This window comes from Eufriesea mexicana, unplaced genomic scaffold (genome assembly GCF_001483705.2).
Source record: "Eufriesea mexicana isolate 0111107269 unplaced genomic scaffold, ASM148370v2 scaffold1223, whole genome shotgun sequence".
NCBI classification, from domain to species: domain Eukaryota; kingdom Metazoa; phylum Arthropoda; class Insecta; order Hymenoptera; family Apidae; genus Eufriesea; species Eufriesea mexicana.
This window is the reverse complement of record NW_016909336.1, coordinates 629,506-648,764: the sequence shown is the minus strand read 5'-3', so window position 1 is coordinate 648,764 and position 19,259 is coordinate 629,506. Positions and strand designations below refer to the sequence as shown.

At 47.8% G+C, this 19,259-nt stretch overlaps 1 protein-coding gene across 3 annotated transcripts in view; it reads left to right on the top strand.

Annotated features, from left to right (window-relative positions):
• The first annotated feature begins 9,975 nt into the window (after positions 1 to 9,975).
• Positions 9,976 to 19,259, top strand: part of bi (T-box transcription factor bifid) — a 215,667-nt gene continuing 206,383 nt past the window's right edge. For all 3 annotated transcript variants that reach the window (XM_017900427.1, XM_017900426.1, XM_017900425.1), the window contains exon 1: positions 9,976 to 10,790. In XM_017900427.1, coding sequence (XP_017755916.1) covers positions 10,076 to 10,790 — 715 coding nt within the window. In that variant the 5' untranslated portion in view covers positions 9,976 to 10,075. The remainder of the gene's footprint in view (positions 10,791 to 19,259) is intronic.

The window sequence follows — 19,259 nt, the reverse complement described above, 5'->3', positions numbered from 1 at the left end:
CGTCGCGATTAACCCTTTGCACTGCGATAACGAGCCTGAATCAGCTCCTGTAGAATATTAGAATTATCTTCTGTTACTTGTCACGCGATAGGAATTATATTTAACGCGTCTTCATGTAAAATTCAACGAATTTCGAGGAAATTTGCAGATTTTTGGCAGTTTGTTGCGAGTGAAAGAGTAGTATGAAGGTTGATATTAGAGTAATGAGACTAAATGAGCTTCTATCGAATATTAACATTATGCATTGTACACTTGTCACGCGAGCAAAATTATATTTAACCTGTTTTGACATAAATATGAACGAATTTCGAAGAAATTTGGAGACTTTTGGCATTTTCTTGCGAGTGGAATAGAGGTATGGTGATTAATAGTATCACAAGGAGTTTGAATAAATTTATATTAAATATTAGAATTATTTTCTATTACCTATCACGCGATAGAAATTATATTTAACGCGTCTTGTCATAAAATTGCTCGAAATTTGAGGAAATTTGCAGATTTTTGGCATTTTCTTGCGAGTAAAATAGTGGTATGGTGGTTAATAGTATCATAAGGAGTTTGAATAAATTTATATTAAATATTAGAATTATTTTCTGTTACTTGTCACGCGATAGAAATTATATTTAACGCGTCTTGACGTAGAATTGCTCGAAATTTGAGGAAATTTTGGCATTTTCTTGCTAGTGGAGTAAAAGTATGATGGTTAATAGTATGATAAGGGCTATGAGTGAGTTCGTGATGAATATAGAATTACGTTCTGTATATTTGTCACGCGAGGAAAATTATATTTAACGCGTCTTGGCATAAAAATGAACGAAATTCGAGGAAATTTGGAGACTTTTGGCAGTTTGTTGCGAGTGAAAGAGTAGTATCGAGGTTGATACTATAATAATGAGTCTAAATAAGCTTCTATCGAGTATTAGCATTATGCATCGTACACTTGTCACGCGAGCAAAATTATATTTAACCCGTCTTGACATAAAAATGCACGAAATTCAAGGAAATTTGGAGATTTTTGTCATTTTGATGTTAGTGGCATAAAGGTATGGTAGTTAATACTATAATAATATTTCCAATGAGTTCGTGTTTAACATGAGAATTATCTTTTATTACCTGTCACGCGACCAAAATTACATTTAACGCATCTCAACATAAATTCTCGTAATTCTTTTAAAAAATTTTTATCTTTTTTATTTCATGAATAGTCAAATAGAGGTATAGAGGTGACCATTGAATCTACCAAAATCTGATCAAATCGTTCGAGGAATGAAAACAGGAAACAGAAAGGGTATTACAAAAATTGAGCAAGGGAAATATCGAAAAATTAATTCTCTGTATACCAAAAGACAAATCAGGTATTCCAGCGACCAAAACGATAACATTTAATATGGAATTTTAAATAAAAAATTTTTAGATTGTCATTTAAGTCCTCATGCGTTTAGTATTAACTAAAATTAAGTATGTTTCATCCCTGTATTTGTTGGAAATATTATACTATCTATCTTCGATGAAACCATCGTCACGTACCTGAGCAAGTATGTGGATTTTATTTCATGGATGTGGTAGTGTTCTAATTATTGCCAATTATATATACACTTCGTATTTAGTTAGGAGTTTCAAATTGGCGATTTTAGTGTCGAATAAATGGACCAATCTTTGATTCTTTCTCAGTCTTATACAAATTGGAAGTTAAATACTGCTGTATTTATATTCCTCTTATTTTCTATTTTATTTAATATCCTCATTGTATTCAAATTTACATCACGATTATTTACATCAGGTATTTTTCGAATTACTAATTCGATCGCAGTCGAAATAAACCGTAATCATTTCTTCTCATAAATGAATCAAGCTCCGATTATAGAGGATTAATAATAATTTTATACATATTTTCGTGACGACATAATAACGTTTACTATAAAATCAAGGAAGGCACGATGTGTGTCTACTGTTTCTAATCTTCACACTTCGTGCACCCCTGTATGTATGCTCAAAACCGCACAGCCTCGTGAAAATTCATAAAGCTATAACAAAATTTCCCGAATCTTCATACTCTAAGAAGCATAACTAAAAATTGTCTCTCCAAAATCTCCAAATTTCGACTCCAAGTCGAATCATTCTCTTACAAACATCGACAAACACACTGGTTATTAATTACCTAGCATATCCCACGTTGAGAACCCCTAGCAGGCTCATGGAGTAACCAGCCAACGACCAATTTCATCGCGGAGCAACCCCAAGGAGCCCCTGGTTGGCACAGAAAACGTGATAGGCAGAGGAACGGCGGTTCATCCACGAAGCATTCGCGATTAAACCGCGTGAAAGACCGCGAGGAGCAACAAAGGGCCGAAGTACAGCTCCGCCCTGTCCTAATCCGGTTAAAAGGCCAGGAAAACGCGGGCCCGTTGACCAATGGCGGGGTAGCCGCGGCGGACTTATCGCGTCGCGGGATCGTTGGGCGCGAGTTGGAAACGGGACTGCAGGCACGATCCGTGGAACAAAGTGTTAACGACTGGCTAACTCTGTTGCACCGGCAATTACGCATTAGATCTTACTCCAGCCGGTTTGCGGAGGCCTGGCCGACCGGCTGGCGATCATTACCGGCATTAAATTCCCGATCGGATCGGCACACGGTGATTGGCCGATGGTGAACCGCCGCTGGGATCCGGTCGCCTGGAAACTCCTTATTTAGCGGGCAGGATTATACAAGAAAATACGGAATATCTGGCGCGGACTATCTGCACGGCGAGCGAGCTAAGCGTCCTAATAAAAGCAGCACGCTGCCTGCCGATCTCTTATCCGCTCCGCCGCCTCTCAAAGGCGTCTGCTTTAATCTTCTATCACCGATCCGACGGTTTTGCATCCGCCAGTCAGTTTTCTTGCCTACCCACCAGCACTCGAATGCGCGCAGGACGGTCAGCGAGATCGGTTATCGGTATTTTCGCGTCTCCCGGCTCTGCCGCGCGAGCCGAGGTAGCGCGAGCGTGATCGACGCGCGGAAATCCGATGACGAGGATCGATTGCGGGGATTAGGGATGAACGCGGGATCCGGATCGGGTGTGGTCGATCGATACGTCTTTGGGTTTCGTTGCGCGCTGAACAGGGTTACACCTTGCTGCGATTTTTGAGCACGAAAATTGGAAACGGGACCGTGCAACGCCGAAGTGGGATATCACTGGTTAGCCTGGTTCCGAATTTTTCAAGCGTGAGCGTAAGCTGCGCTAAATCACGCGAGCTCCGCTGCGTTTCGCGCGTTTTCACGAGGACAATGGTCGCGGAATTTTGGAAAAGTGGAATACCGAACGTGGCTTCGACGTTTAATTTTTGCGCAGTCAAATTACAAATTATTGCCAGTTAGTATTGACATTCGAATTTTGGATACTTATTGGGATGCCGAGTTTATTCGGCTGGAGATTAAGACGTATCGATATTGTACATTTAAAAGTTTAATTTCAGTCCAGTACCTAATTGTTACTGCAATATTGTAGAGACAGATATAATTTGTACGAGTCAATAAAAAGATAACTATTAATTAAAATATTGCGTTAGAAGGTACAGTCTGAGTAAAAAAGAGAGCGAATATAGCTCCCAAAAATTGTAAGAAACGATAGAAATTTGGACAATAAATCTTCTCTCTCGCAAAGAATTACTCTAAGAGAAAAGAAATAACGTATTGCTATAGATCTTAGATAAATCAAGAACAGGAACGCAATGCCTTTCGCGTGGATTTTTGAAAAACTACTGAGAAAGGTATAAGAAGGGAAATGATCGGAAAAAGGCGAGGCGGCGAAATCGAGAATCACGGAGAGCGTTCGTGGCGAATGTCGATCGCGAGGAGGACGAAGACGGCGCGTTCGAACATCGATACACTGGCCGCCGTAGGTGTCCATTCCCGGTGGCGCGGCCGCGGACGCGTCTCGCAACGTATACGTGTTCGTGCGGGGCTCGGCGTAAAAAAAAGCGCGTGAAAGAAAAGGCAGGAAGCGGCGGCCGTGTTTCTCCGTCCTGCTCGGGTCGTGGTCGCGGGACGAATGCCGCGCCAGTCTCCGTCCTCGTCTCGCGGACCCCCCACCCCTCGGTTCCGGCGATTCCGCGCGTTCCGCGGCACAGGGAACCCCCCACCGCTTGGCGCTGCGCCGCGCCGTGGTGGGGGTGGTTGTTCGCGACGGGCGGGGCCAGTTCGAGCCACGCCCCGTCGCGTTGCCCGTTTACCAGCCAGGCGCGCTCGTCAAATGTTTTTCGTCGCGGATTATGACGCGGTCTGCGCGATTATGACCACCTCTCTCCCTCGCTCTCGTCCTCTCTCTCTCTCTCTGCCGCTTGCTCACCTTCTCTTCCCCCTCGTGTGCACGCTCTTTGTCCTCTTATCCCTGTTCCTTCCCTTTTTTTTCCCCCCTATCTTTAAGCGCTTTCCTCCTCGAGGCTGGATCCGTCCCGTCTCCCTCTCGCTCTGCCTGGACTCTCCGTGCTCCTTCCAGGACGCGAAGTTTGCTCTTGCCCCAGCCCGTCGGACGCGCGTTCTGGCCTGGCCACGGCCGCTTTTGCCTCGTCTCGTTCGTGCCACCGCCGAACCCTCCGATTCTATGCGGCTAGCCTTCGTTCTACCCGGCATCCTTCGATCTTCCGCGGAATATCCCTGAACACGCTGCTTCCAAGCGACCAAGCTGACCAACACACGCTGACAGCCAGGGTATTTGCGATCGCGTCGATATCGTAACGAGTGCACGTGCCTGCATCGCACGGTTAACGAGACACGTTGCAACCGTCGAGTGCCGGCTTTCGAGCTCCTCGCCGGTCGGTTGGCAAAGGAACGAATTTCAGGGGGTCCTGCTGGAATCGCTGGTAGGAAAGTCTGTCGGTGGTTATTGATTGATGAGTCATTAATACCGGTTCGAGCCGCTCGAGTATTGGTCTACGATGGCCGGTGTCCGTGAACCAGCTTCGGAACAAAGAAGCGAACGAAGGAATCACTCGACAGCCACGCGAGAACGAAAGTGACTAGGCATCGATTCGCAACCGTCAACCAATGACTAAAGCCGCGTGTACACTCCATGAAACGCACCTTTCGCACGGACTCTAAATTCTTTCCAATACATCTCCGTATACAGACTCTCCAATGAAACCATCACTTAAGCCACCGTCGCGCTTATCAAAATTCACTCGCCCCCGAATCTAAGTTTTTCTCCAAATATCGCGAAAATGAGTCAGAAACCGCTTATTAACTCGCGTCACGCGTCGAGAACCCGCGAAATGTACGAGATTCAGCGACGAAATATTTCCCGAGGCGTGTACGCGGCTTAAGGCAGCAGCGTACAACTCCGTGCAGCTTGTTGCTGCTCCCGCGGCGAACTTTGCAACTGTTCGAACCTCTGCGAGCTCGTGGCGTCTCGAAACCGTCGAAACCGACGTTAAGCAGTATCGATCCTGACGGAAGAGCCTTTGTATCGCGCGTAACTCGCGCTTCTTTGCCCCGGAAAAGGAGGTAACTTCTTTCGCGTTACTTTTCCTTTCGGAATCACTTTCGTAGCCCGCGTCGCTCCCGCAAGAAACCAATTACACCGAGTGAAACCTTCCCCGTGGCCATTCCGCCGCCGTTCCCTTCGCCGAATCGCGTATATTAGAACAGAGCAGACGCCACTTCGTTTTAACCAGGCGAAAGTATCACTCGTTGCACGCGAAACCAAAAGATTTTCGACCAGATGACGGTCGCATTGATATGTCGGTCGAGTCGTACAATAGGGGGTAGCCGAGGCATTTTTGCTGCAGCAGGTTACTCTGTGCGTGCTCTTTGGCAACCTCAGAAGCCATCGTTATACGTTTCGACTTGCTCTGACAGATTTTAGACAACTGACTATGCATATTAATATTCACAGAAATTATTACGGTTGGTATTGGTAATAACTACGATCTACGTTGGAAGAACCAAGTTTCTGTGCTCGATTGGACCGAATCGAGTGTAACTGGCAGGCAAAATGTGGAACTGGAACTGGGATGCTCGAACTTTGACACCATGTAGGTATTATTTACAAAGTTGGATGTTACTCGAATTATTTCGGAGCTAAAATATCCGGGGAGAGGATTTTTCGAGAATTTTTCTCGACAGAACGAGAGACAGGGTTTGTTTACCGATTTTCGAGAATTTCGGTGACAGTTTTCCGCTCGGGGATTTCGAAGAATGGCGGAAAGAAAGGATTCCGGCGTAAATTGTACGCTTTCGCGACGATAAACGCTGTCGAGGCTCGAAACACGAAAGCCAGCCGAATCGATCGCGGTCCGTGGACTCTATTTACACTAGCCATGCGATTCACAATGCGCGTGAACGGGCTTGAATGTGGTCGCGACCAGATTCGAGTATCGAAGCCGAGTCACTTCGAGACAGCGTGCAATCGATCGTTGGATTATTCCGTTTGATTCCCGGGATCGGGTTCCCACGTTTAGGCCACTTTCGGATTACAGTTCCGCCAGCGAACGCGTCTAATTCGACGGCTCGTTAACGGACATTAACGAATTCGCGGAATATTCTTGTCTATTCATCGATTCCGGCGATATCCGGACCGCTCGTCCGTTAATTAATTGGCTTACGCCGAGTGAAACTTGTTGAACGCGATGCTTTTCGGAGGTGGGAGGGCCGGCGAAGGTGATTTGCAGCGCGAAAAGCTCCACGGTCAATTTATTCGACGACGCGAATTAAACGAGACTCGCGAGAATTTACCGAACACCACGCATTTACGTTGTTTCTCCGAAAACAATTCGTAACGGAACAACGAGTGGAAGAAATTCGAGCTCGTCGAATATTCAAATGGAATCGGCGAATCTACCCTTACGCGATACCTCTCTCCGATCGGGGAAAGAAAAATCCCGAGAAAGCTACGATTCGATATATCGAAAGGTCAAAGAGTGGATTTGGTTTCGGAATGGAAATTTCGAGCGGAAAAAATTCGCAAATCGCTGGATAACGTATCGCAGGAGCGCTAGGAACGCAACGTCGTAGGACGCGAGTGGCGTTTCGCGGGCCGATTTGCGAGCGTGGCTATCGCGCAGAGTGTTTCTGGAAATCACGGTGTGGCGGTGGAAAAGCTCTCGCGGATTTGGCAACACTGTGACGCGTTGGGCGTCTCGCTAACACTCGACGGCGCGAAGGACGAGGGGGCCACACGACGACCGGGGCGAAAAACCGAGTGTGGCTTCGCCGCGGAGGTGGGGGGCGGAACCGCGACGGGGTAGGGGATGGTGCCGTAAGGACGCGCGAGACTGCCGCGAAGGGAACGGTGGGGGAGGGTCACGTGAGCTGACGCGGTGGGGGCAGGGCGCGCGGAGTAGGGCGGCGGTGGGCGGGGCCTGCGGTTTCTCCTCCGTGGACGATTCTCGCGGCGCACGGCGCAAGTCGCTTCGAACGATCCTCACGAGGGACGCCGGGGCGGGGGGACGGGCACGGGGTGATGCTCGTGACGCTGGCTAGCGCGAATTTTGGCACAGCTCGCGAAAATTTCTCACTCGGCTTTTCGCGGAAAACTCGGACGGCTCTTGACACGGCCAATCGGCTTGAATTATGACTGATGAAGTGCCGTTCCGGATTAATGGAGAAAACCGGCTGTCGAGCCGCGTCGGCGAGCTCGCCGCCGCTGGCTGTGGAACGCGGCATCACCGGCACGCAAATTCCTCTTCGCCTGACTCAAACAACGCGCACTAAAATTGGGATCGCTGCACACGTTCGTCGAAATACGAATAGTCTCGAGCTTTGTCTATTCCTCGCGCCACTTTCTTTCGATCTACGGAACCCCGATTTCTAATCGAATTTAAACGACCGTCAATTTTTAACAACGGATACGCTATCGTTTCGTCAACATTCAAACGAGCGTTGTCGAGTGTAGATTTCGAATAATTCGAATTTATTACTGCCAATTTGTAAGTACCCCGAACCCCAAATCGGGATAAGTATCCTAGAATTCGGTGCTTACGAAATGTGCGGGAAAAACTGGACACCCTGGAAATGCTGTAGAAAAAGCATCTCGTCGGTGAGCGTTGTCGCGCAGAAAAGCTGCTTGGTTTTATCGCCCGTTCTGCGGCGAGTCCCGTGAAAATCCAGCAACGTGTCAATCGGCAACGTTCTCGACAGCGAAGCTTCGAGCAACGTCGATCGCTGCGGCCCCCACCCACCGTGAACCCCCGCTCCGGAACCAGGAGCCGCGGGGAGGGTGGTGTTAATGGGCGTACTCGCGGTTAACACCCTTAAACGCGCGCTGGTGGGGAGCAGCGGCCGAGAGAGAGAACGAGGGAAGAACATCCGGAGCGCTGTGCAGAACTCGGCGCCGTGGTGGGGGCAACTGCGAGAGCGGCGAGAAGCGGCGAGCCGGAGAGAGACAGGGAACGTCGGAAAAGGCGTCGAGAGCAACGCCGCTCGGATTGGCGCCGGAACGCCAATCCGAACTACGAGCGCTCATTATCGCCCGCTGGCGGCGCTGGTGGGGAGCCGGTAGACAGCGCTACCCCTCCTCGTTCCACTCGCGCCGCCACTAATTCCGTTCTTGTTCCACGCGCTGTTGCACCGTCGGCTGGGTTGCCGCGGCAGCTTCTCCCACCACGCGGCGGCGGAACGGGCGAAGGGGAAGGGAGGAGGAGCCCCTGCACCGTCTCAGTCTTCGCGTCGCTGCCCTCCAGCATTCACGCCTCCCGCGTCCGTTCGGCGGCGCAGGCACACTCCGCTCCGTCTGTACACACGCACACGCGGCCGCCCCCCGTCTACACGTAGACGCGCGCGTACACACGCCCTGAATCCGGACGAGGACTTTAGCACACCAACACCTCCGCGGGAGGTGTGGGGGTGAGCCCCCAGAGGAGGTGTCAATCCTAGCGCTGCTCAGTGACCATCGCGGCGCCACCCAAGTAACACCTTTCGTCCGCTCTCCAGCCCCGGCCGAGGCAACCAGCGCGCACAGCATCGAGCCGTGTCGTCTAGAGACCGCTCTCTCTCGCCTTTTTGTCTCTCTCGCCTGCGTTTCGCGTGCGGATAGAAGCGTCCGAACTGTCCTCGTCCTCGGCCTGTGTCGTCCGGCCGTCGGACGCCGCTCCACCCGTTCGTCCGTTCCGCTGCTCCGTTCGTCTCCACGAACACGACCACCACGACCACGACCACGATCGCGACCCGGTATACACCCTTGGTCGCGTGCACGCGTCGCGTCTCGCCGCGTCCGCTTGCCGCGTCGTCCGTACGCGCCGACACGTCGCGCGAGAAAGTGAGGTGAGCCGCGTGTTGTGCGGAACTAGAAGCCCGTGGACCTTGGTGGACGACACACAGTGCGTCAGTGAACAGTGAAGCAACGAGGATTTAACGTCCCCGACGTGCACGTACAGTGGGTGCGATTGTTCCAAGCGATCGGTCTTGGGCTACGGTGTGACTCTGTCTAAGCGCCACCGCCGGTTCTACGCGAGCAGCAACAGCTTCTCCGAGCTTGGATAGAAAGTGTACCCTCGTCGTGCATACTCCACCCGACCCACGCGCCTTTCCCAGCGCCGAGATCTCCCGTGCGAGCCACGCTCCGAACAAGGTACGAGGGCCCATCGTCGAGAGAAGAGGGTACGCGAAGGATCAGGCCGCGAGACGTACCATGTCGAGCGGGCGACTCGCGACGGACTTCGAGGGGAGATCGCAGCGGGTGCGACGAGAACGCAGCGAGGATCGCGGCCTACGCTCCTGAACGGGCCCAGACTTTGTCCGACCCGACGCAACGATCGCGTACACGCTCGAGCATGCCCGAGATTCGACCGGTAGGGACGAAAACGACGGTCGACCGCGCGCCAGTTGAGGATCATCGGCGCTAACCGGCGCGCGAGCAAGCAAGCGAACGAATACTCGAGACCCGGACCGACCACCGATAAGATTCGACTCTGCGAGCAGAATCGTGGGAAGCAAAGTGTATGTGTTTTTGTGCGTGTGATAACGAAGTTGTACAGGTGTCGGAACCAGCGGAACGCGAGGAAAGAAAGAACGAAAGAGATCAAAGAAGAAGCAAACCCTCTCGCTGTTTGAGTCACTCGAAGAGGAATCTCGCGCGACTCGGCACACCCGCCCGTCTCGATGAGATTCGAACAAGACACAGCGTGCAGGGGTACCCACTGCGCCAGCACTCCGCAACCCTCCGCGCTGCAGCAGCGATCACGGCTCGAGGAGGTGGTGGAGGAGGAGGTGGACTCCTCCGCGAAGGACATCGACGGTCAACGACGTAGACGAGAGTTGGAGGCTAACGTGGTCGAGGGTGCAAACACGGGGCCGAGGGCCGAGGCGGGGGGGCCTGGGATGGCGTACCCCGCGTCAGCGACGGCTCTGAATCAGCACTCGGCCTTCGCCACCTCGATCGCTGGCACGCCGTCCAGCAACCCGAACGGACACATATCCGGCGGCCACCTGCCGGCGCCGGCCGCCCCGCGACCGACGGACTTCAGCGTCTCCTCGTTGTTGACCGCGGCCACCACTCATCCGCCGATTCTAGGCGGCTCTTCCTCTCAGGGTAGCGCCTCGCCGCCACCCGGCGGACCGGGAAGTCCGGCCGCCGCGCCGGAAACCCCGCCACCGTTGCCGAGCCAGAGGGAATTGTCCCATCCGTCCTCGGCGGTCGCAGCGGCTAGCTACTTCAGCGCTGCCGCCCTGGCAGCCGCTGGATTTTACAATCCGGCGGCCCATTTGCCGGCTACCAGCTCGCCAGGCCTCACTGCTCATCATCTGCAAGGAAAGGGGATCCTCAGCAGCGCGCACCACCATCCGCATCTCAACCCGCACGGCATCACGCCGCCAGGTGAGCCCAAAGTCACCAGTTTTCCGCCGGCGCGAGTGCTGCGTCGCTAGGCTAGTCCATCCGTGTCATCCCGGTTCTTCGACCGACGCGTGTGAAGATGGTGCAAATTGTGTTTCGCTCGCAGCACGATCCTAGGGCTTCCGGTTTGCAAGTGCGTGTCAAGGGTCGCGGGATGGGTATACGTATTCTGTCGGGATCAGTGATTAACGGTAACGCGGTCATCCATTTTGCGACTCTCCGGTCCGAAGTTGCAGTTCTCAACCCTGTGACGGTCCCTAGGTGTCTTATGTTCGACCTCGCTGTTTTTTGACCATTTCATTAGAGTCTTGACAATGTCCTGGTTGTTGCGATAGTTGGTCCAGGTTTTCCGGTTACATAGGAGGGTCTAGGATGGAGTTGCACAGGTGGGAAGAGTGTCCGATTGGTGCGCGGGTTGTCCGAGTAGGTTCATCCGAGGGTTGACACTCGGTTCGTGGTGAGAAGGCTGGGTTTCGTGCAACGTTGTGTCGTTACTCTGATTCTTGGTCGTTTCCCGAAGGAAAAGGTCGGTGCGTTGACAGAGTATTGGAGAATCCTCATGGACGAACGCATCCAGTGTCAATTTGGAACTCTGGTGGGGACGTGGAATGGACCCCGACCTGTCCGGCGGTGGAACAGGTTGCAGGTTGATAAGCGAATCGTGGAATCTGATAGGCATCTTGTCCCGACGCGAAAAGGGCACGTTTGATCGGACGAGTCAGGTGTCTAGACAAAGAGGGCCCGTTGATCCCGTCTGTCCGAGTTGTTAGGATCTAAATTGAGACGCGAAGCCGTTGCTCGGTGTTTAATTCAGGGCTCGAGTAGCTGGGAAAATGGGATCTTCGTTTCACTCGAGCATACAGGCACGCGAATGCTAGATTCTCGTTAAGAATAGTTTCGAATGCCGCTCGTGGCAGCACCGTTCGCAGAATTCGGTAAACAAGTTGCTCAAACTTGAAATTGGATCCAACTATGCCGCGGAATTTCTTCAATCGTTCACGAACATGCCACTCGAGTTGCAAAATGACGAGTGGATAAGTTCCCGTTAAACCGGGCCGGCTGATAGCCGGGAAAAGGTTGCTTTCCTGCTAAACGATTGAGAAAAGTGGATTCAGGGTGGCTCCAACTTCTCTCCCGAAGGTAAATCCACTGCATTGTTCTCTCCCTCCCTCGGAATATCCTGAAAAAGTACGAATATCCTCAATCCTGTGTCACAAATCGCAGAAATCCCTTACAAGCTGTCATTTAGGTGTCCAAACTTGTAGTTCCAGCATGTACGCTGTCAAATATTCCCCAAACTTCTGGAAACATCTCGTCAAACCTCGGTACAACCCTCGCATTCGCCTTACGCTTCGAAACAATTACAAATTCCCCAAAATTCCCTAGGATAACCACGTCACAGTGACTCAAGACTGTGCCATGTACCCTAAATCGTTTCCAACGCGACTTTCTCGAACTTCATCCATCTAATTCAAACCTGCTACCTTCCAATCTTCCAAAAATCCTCTTTTCATCGTCCATTGACACCTCTCAGCCACGGTCTCAGCTTCTTTTCCCCAAACTCTGTCAAAGCAAGTCGAACTTCGTGAAACACCCATGTGGGCGTGTAGAGGGTGCACAAAATCGTTGAAAGAAATTCAGAAACCACTCGATCGGTGATGCCAGATGGAATATCAGCTGTGGTCGTGGAAAAATTGGCAGGTATTTAATTATCGTGACTCTGGTTTGCTCGTTGTTGACAACGTCGGACTTGTTGCGCACGGTTTGCTCGAACCGTCGCGATTCCGGCGCGGAATTCGACGCGGGCATTCACTTTCTCCGCTTTTCGCGTGTCTCGGCCACGGAATTCGCGAAATCCGTTCGACTTTCTTACCTAGGACTCGTCTGCGACCATCTCGGAGCTCGCAAGACGGACATGTCTGTCACCCGGCGAGACCGTTTCGTCGCTCCTTCTCCTCCGCTGCGACGATTCCGTGTTCGATCGGTTCGTTAACCGTGTTCTCACCTGGCAAACTGTCACTTTCGCCAGACGTGGTCGGCAAGTTTCGATGGCTCGTGGTTTCGTGTTGTCTGCAGTGCCGGAATTTGCTGGATCCTCTGAGGGTACGGTTTGTTTGAGGTAGACGTTTTGGTTTTTCGATGACGAGGTGAGGATTGCGGCGAGACACAGGAAGGATCCTTGGGTAGGCAGCACTTAGATGCTCGCTTAGAAGCACTTAGAATTTTAGAATGCGATTAGGACACTCGACACCGGTGCTCGATATTCGATATTTTATTTCGGACATCTGATGAGCTGGCATTCCGCCGATCAGCTACTCCTTCGCATCTTTGTGGCCTCGAATATTTAATATTTAATCAGAGTTAATACTCCGAAATTGGAATTATTCGCTCCTTGGCTCGGTTCCTGAGAAATTATCAGAATGTGTCTCTTTTTTAATCGGAAATACCAATTGACGGGTTGATGTTCGTCATAGTTGGTTAGTAGCAATGACTGGTGTTCTTCTACGCGACGATTTAGGGTGTCGTGAAAATTTTATGCCATTTTATCGTCCACCGATGTTCGAAAATCGGCGGAAAATTCATCAGACCTGTCGCAAGCTGTCATTTCGTCCAACCAATTAACGCGACCGAGAACGAAAGCAAAGTTCATTAACATCTCGATCACAAGCACGCCTCTTCTTCGTGCCAGCTGGCAATTAAAACAAAATTAAAGCGGAAACTCGACGGATCGTGTTAAAGTTGCAGGGAAATTCGCTGATCCCGCGATCGCAAGTCGCGGATTTTAAAGATAGACCTTCTTCTTGGACAGGTCGGATCATTCTAACCTAATCTCGCGAAGAAAGACTCCGAGATTTGCCTCTGATACGACGTCGATCCCCGACTATTCCTCTAGTTTGTTCAAGTCTCAGCGAAAACTTCCTGCAGAAAATTAATTCACGATTAGAATAGTCTGAAAGCTTCGAAAGTGTCTGAAATAAATCAGAATTAGTATCCCTGGACGATAATGCTAAACCTACCACGCCTTAAATGACTATTTTGAAAGTTTGTTTTATAACTATGCATTCAGTGCCATTGCTTTGGTTATTTGACAGCGTGACAACTTGAAATTTGTTTTTTAGCATAATCAATTTTCCAATATTTTCTTTTATTTCGTTCTTTGGAGATTTTTCTTCCTCCCATTTTGCATATATCGGTTAATTTGACCGGCTATGCTGGGTTTAGTGTCAAGGCAGATTCAGGTGTCAATTGAATGCAAAATGGAGGCTCAAGCTGCCCCGTGACAATCGCGTTTAAACAATTTCCAAAATTCACCTAATTCTCTGTGTTATCTGCGAAAAGATTATTTTAATTATTGATACACGTTGAAATAATAATAAAATTAGTTTGATGAATGAAAGTCCATATTCTGTCACGTCGATTTACATTGGAAGCTCAAGCTGCTCCATGACAATCGCGCTCAAACAGTTTCCAAAATTTAACTAATTCTCTATATCATCTGGAGAAAAGAATATTCTAGTTATTGATACATGTTGAAATAAAAATGAAATTATTTTGATGAATGAAGGTACATATTCTGTCACGTCGATTTACATTGCAAGCTCAAGTTGCTCTATGACAATCGCGCTCAAACTATTTCCAAAATTCACCTAATTCTCTGTATTATCTGGGTAAAAGTATATTCTAATTCTTGATGCACGTTGAAATAATAATAAAATTAGTTTGATGAATGAAAGTCCATATTCTGTCACGTCGATTTACATTGCAAGCTCAAGCTGTTCCATGACAATCGCGCTCAAACTGTTTCCAAAATTCAACTAATTCTCTATATTATCTGGAGAAAAGAAAATTCTAGTTATTGATACACGTTGAAATAAAAATAAAATTAGTTTGATGAATGAAAGTCCATATTCTGTCACGTCGATTTACACTAGAAGCTCAAACTGCTCCATGACAATCGCGTTTAACCGGTCTCCAAAATTCACCTAATTCTCTGTATTATCTAGGGAAAAGTATATTCTACTTCTTGATGCACGTTGAAATAATAATAAAATTAGTTTGATGAATGAAAGTCCATATTCTGTCACGTCGATTTACACTAGAAGCTCAAACTGCTCCATGACAATCGCGTTTAACCGGTCTCCAAAATTCACCTAATTCTCTGTATTATCTAGGGAAAAGTATATTCTACTTCTTGATGCACGTTGAAATAATAATAAAATTAGTTTGATGAATGAAAGTCCATATTCTGTCACGTCGATTTACATTGGAAGCTCAAGCTGCTCCATGACAATCGCGCTCAAACTATTTCCAAAATTCACCTAATTCTCTGTGTTATCTGGGGAAAAGAATATTCTAATTGTTTATACATATTGAAATAATAATAAAATTAATGCTACGAATGAAACTCCACATTCTGTCATGTCGATTTACATTTTTGGAGGTACGTGGTTGACCCTAAAGTTGCTGAAAGGCTGGAGGAAATTTGTGGTTGAAATTCCGTGAGGGGAAAATGGAAGCTCGTATTTTCCACGTTAATCAACGATCTCTGGACGATGGTCGAGAGGTAGAAAAAGAATTCGACAGCTCCGCAAGCCTCGAGACAAAGATCTCGTGTCTCGTCGGCTGTGCCCTGGCGCGGTGCCATCCTGGACCGGAAGTGCGCTCGGTTTCCGCGTCTCGCGCGTCTTACGCAACGCGTCCGACGGGAAAAGTCTGGAAAAGTGGCTCTTTTGTTCGGGAACACTCGGCTGGACGTTGTCAAACGCGATAAAACGCGGCTAATTAACGCGCCGTAATTATTCCTCGCTTTTAAATCCTTCGGATTATCGCCGGTTCACTCGCAGAGTGATCCATTTTCCAGATATTTTATCTCGATACTCTACCCTTCCATCCGAATTGTAATAACGATCGTGGATTCTAGAAATTATTGACTATTCTTGTTTTAAATCACACGAAAATTCAGCGAATTTAATACAGTGGTTTGGGAGGTTGGAAAATGGTCGACGATCGGTTTCGCGATGACATGTCATGGTGTTTTGGTGATTTCGACGTTGATTAGGGTGATGGTACAGTGATCGTTGTGGAAAATTCGGTTGATGGAGGGACCACGCGTCGTTGCAGGATTTTTTCTGTTCTTTCTGTTGTCGAACGTGGCAGACAGGGCCGAGGAGCGCAAAGAATTCTTGGCGCGTTTCTTTGGCGCAATGTCGGCCATGTTGTTAAGCGGCTGGCGCATTGTAGTCGTCTCCTGCAAAGAAACACTACGCTTAATCCGATAAAAAGCCAGCCGATTCCTCGTTCCCACTGACATCAGCTCGAAAGCTCGATGAAAAACTTCCTCCGACAAAGTGAAACGATTAATCGAATCATTCGATTATCGAAAAATTACAAAATATCCCGAGATATGGCCGGTTTCGCGAATAATCTAGCGTTTCTAAAAATATTGGAGATCAAACGTTGTTTATGTCAATGAAACGGATCAAGAATACTCGCGGAGGAGATTAATTGCAGGATTAGGGTACTTTTTGAAGATCAAAGTGACTGGAAATCGATCATTGAATAGGTTCTTTATAGATAATCAATGGTTCCAGAAATTTAGTAGATCTAGCTTGTCAGAAATCGGTGGAATAGATCGTCAATCTCAAAACCATGACAGTTGTTCATAAATATTCGATCGTTTCACAAAATTTGGAAGATCAGAGTATCAAAAATCGGTCGAACGATCGATAAATCGCGAAACCATGACGGTTCTTCATCAATGATCCATCGATCTCCAGAATTTGGAAGATTCAAGTGTCACAAATTGGTAGAATAGATCATTAACCTCAAAATTACGATGACATGACAATTCTTCGTCGATATTTCATCGTTTCCTAAATTTGGAAGATCAGAATATCAGAAATCTGTCAAATAATCTATTCTCCTCCAAAATTTAGAAGATCCGAGTGTGGCAAATCGGTCGAATAGATCATTAATCTAGAACCCACGTCAACACTACAATTCTCCATCGATTTTCTATCGCTTCTCAAATTTGGAAGATGATATTATCAAAAACCTGTCAAATAATCCATCGTCCACCAAAATTTGGAAGATCCAATTATCACAAACCGGTCGAATAGATCATTAATCTCAAAATTACAATTCCTCATCGCTATTCTGTCATTTCCAAAATTTACAAGATCCGAGTAACCAAAAAGCTGTCAAACGATCCACGAATCGTCAAACTAGCACGCGAATCGCAAATCCACGACAATTCTTGATCAATGATCCATCGTTCTCCAAAATTGAAAACATCCTCTTATCCAAAAATCTGTCAAACGATCCACGAATCCTCTAACAGCTAGCGAATCTCAAAACGCTGTCAATCTTTCGTGAAAAATCAATGCTTCTCGAAATTTAACCGTGCTGAGTGACCGGAAATGGATCGGCCGATGGACGAATGGTCGATCGGACGACGGGAAAGAGCGATCTCGGGCACGGGCGTTCAAGATCCATTAGCAGGAACAGCGCATAGATAAAAAAGCTGTCAACCGAGCGGCACAGCGAGGAATTAAGCATCGCTATCTCCATAAATCTCGGCTGGAGAAACTGTGAATTAATCCGGCGCTGATAGCCATCGCGGGTCACAGCGTTGTGTCCGTGGTTCTGGTTCAACAGGATGATTAACAGCCCCTGCGGTCGTTCCAGAACTTGGAAACAGACCTAAGAATAATACCATAAAACCGGGAACGTGGATGGAAGCGGAGAAACCGTGGCCACGCTGGCTGCCAGTCGATCGGACGCTGGAAATTGCACGAGAAGTCCATCCAGAGCCGATATCGTCGCAGAAAACCATGGCTTTTCGCGTGTTTTCGCCGGATATCGGGCACCTGCAGGCAAAGCAGGACCAGAGTTCCAGCTCTATTTCGGATATAATGGAATAACGAAGGGAGCAGGATAAAATCGAGATTATGCAGCGTCGAGGAACGCTTATACGGGGAAATTACGATATCTACGCAGATATTTCGACCGAGTTCTAGTGCAACGTGCAGAGCAATCGATGCATTCGTTTCTTTGCATCGCGCGTTGTCTTTTCGCTGAAAAATTCAGCTGGCTATTGAGAGAGAGAGAGCCTGATTTTTCGAGGAGTCGCGTAATTGGACGAGTATTGTGACAGTGCTTTGCGAGGAAACCGCGAGATATCGCGATTTTTTGGGAATCGGGGGTGGTTTTGGCAGAGGACAGGTGGCAAACAGCTCAACGAGGGAAATTATTGCGGATTTAGAGTGCTCGTGCTTGGTAATCGTCGGTTGAACTTGGAAAGGAAAATCGTGACAGTAAGCGGAGTAAATTCAGCGACTTTTGCAGATAAGATTAGAGTAATTTTTCTTTTCGGTGAACGAATCCGCGGGCTGGTGGAAGCCTTGACGGTTTTATTTAGGAACGGAATACTAGTTTTGTGAGTTATTAAGTGTCGGAATTAATATCGGCGTGAGAAATTGAACGTTCCGAGTTAATTCGCGCGGCTATTTGAATCGAGGAAGGGAGAAAAATGTGAGAGATCCGCGAACGATCCGATCGTTTCGGTAGATTCTGTGAATCCCGAACGCCTCGATGCGACGCGATCTCTCCGGTAGCATCGGAAATTACAATAATTGTGGTTTACATTCAATAAATTATTCATAAACGCTGGCAATTAGGGCGATAAGCGTGTTCTAAGTGCGGCGCAATCGGTCTAATCGTCGCAAATATTTCATTACAAAATCGTTTCGGCTCGTTATTCATGCCGACTCCAAAAGTGCCCTAACCTTGCACGAACTGCAACAATTTGTGTATACGATACACTTCATACGAAAATCCCCCGAATGCAAGTAAGAAATTTCAAATTTGAAAAAGATACAATTTATTCTGATTTAATTTAATCACATCTCAGAACTTCGGAACAATTTATATGATATTCGACTGAAATCTAAAAGAAACTTTAAAGACTAACTTGAAAACTTAAAAGGACCCCAAACAGGAAGCTTAAAAGAAAATTTTTAAAATATAAAAATAACGCAAAAGAAATTTAAGAGGAACTCAAAAGAAATTCCTCAAAATCTTAAAATGGAATTTAAAAGAATCGAAAAATAATGCGAAAGTAATACAAAAAGAATGTAAGCGAGATCCCCCTCCTTAAAAACCCCTCAAAAAATCTTAAAAATAAGTTTCAAGCAATTCAAAAGTAATAGAAGAGAAAATAAATTCGAAGGAAACCAAAGGCAATTAAAAAGGAAGCGGAAAGAAAGGGGAAACGAATGAAAGGGATGAAAATATAAAAATAATGCAAAAGAAATTTAAAAAGTACTCGAAAAGAAACCCAGAAGAGACCCAAAAGAAGTCGCTCAAAATCTGAAAAAGAAATTTAAAAGAATCCAAAATTAACGTGACAGAAATCCACAAGAAATTTAAGCAAGAAACCACCCCCCCCCC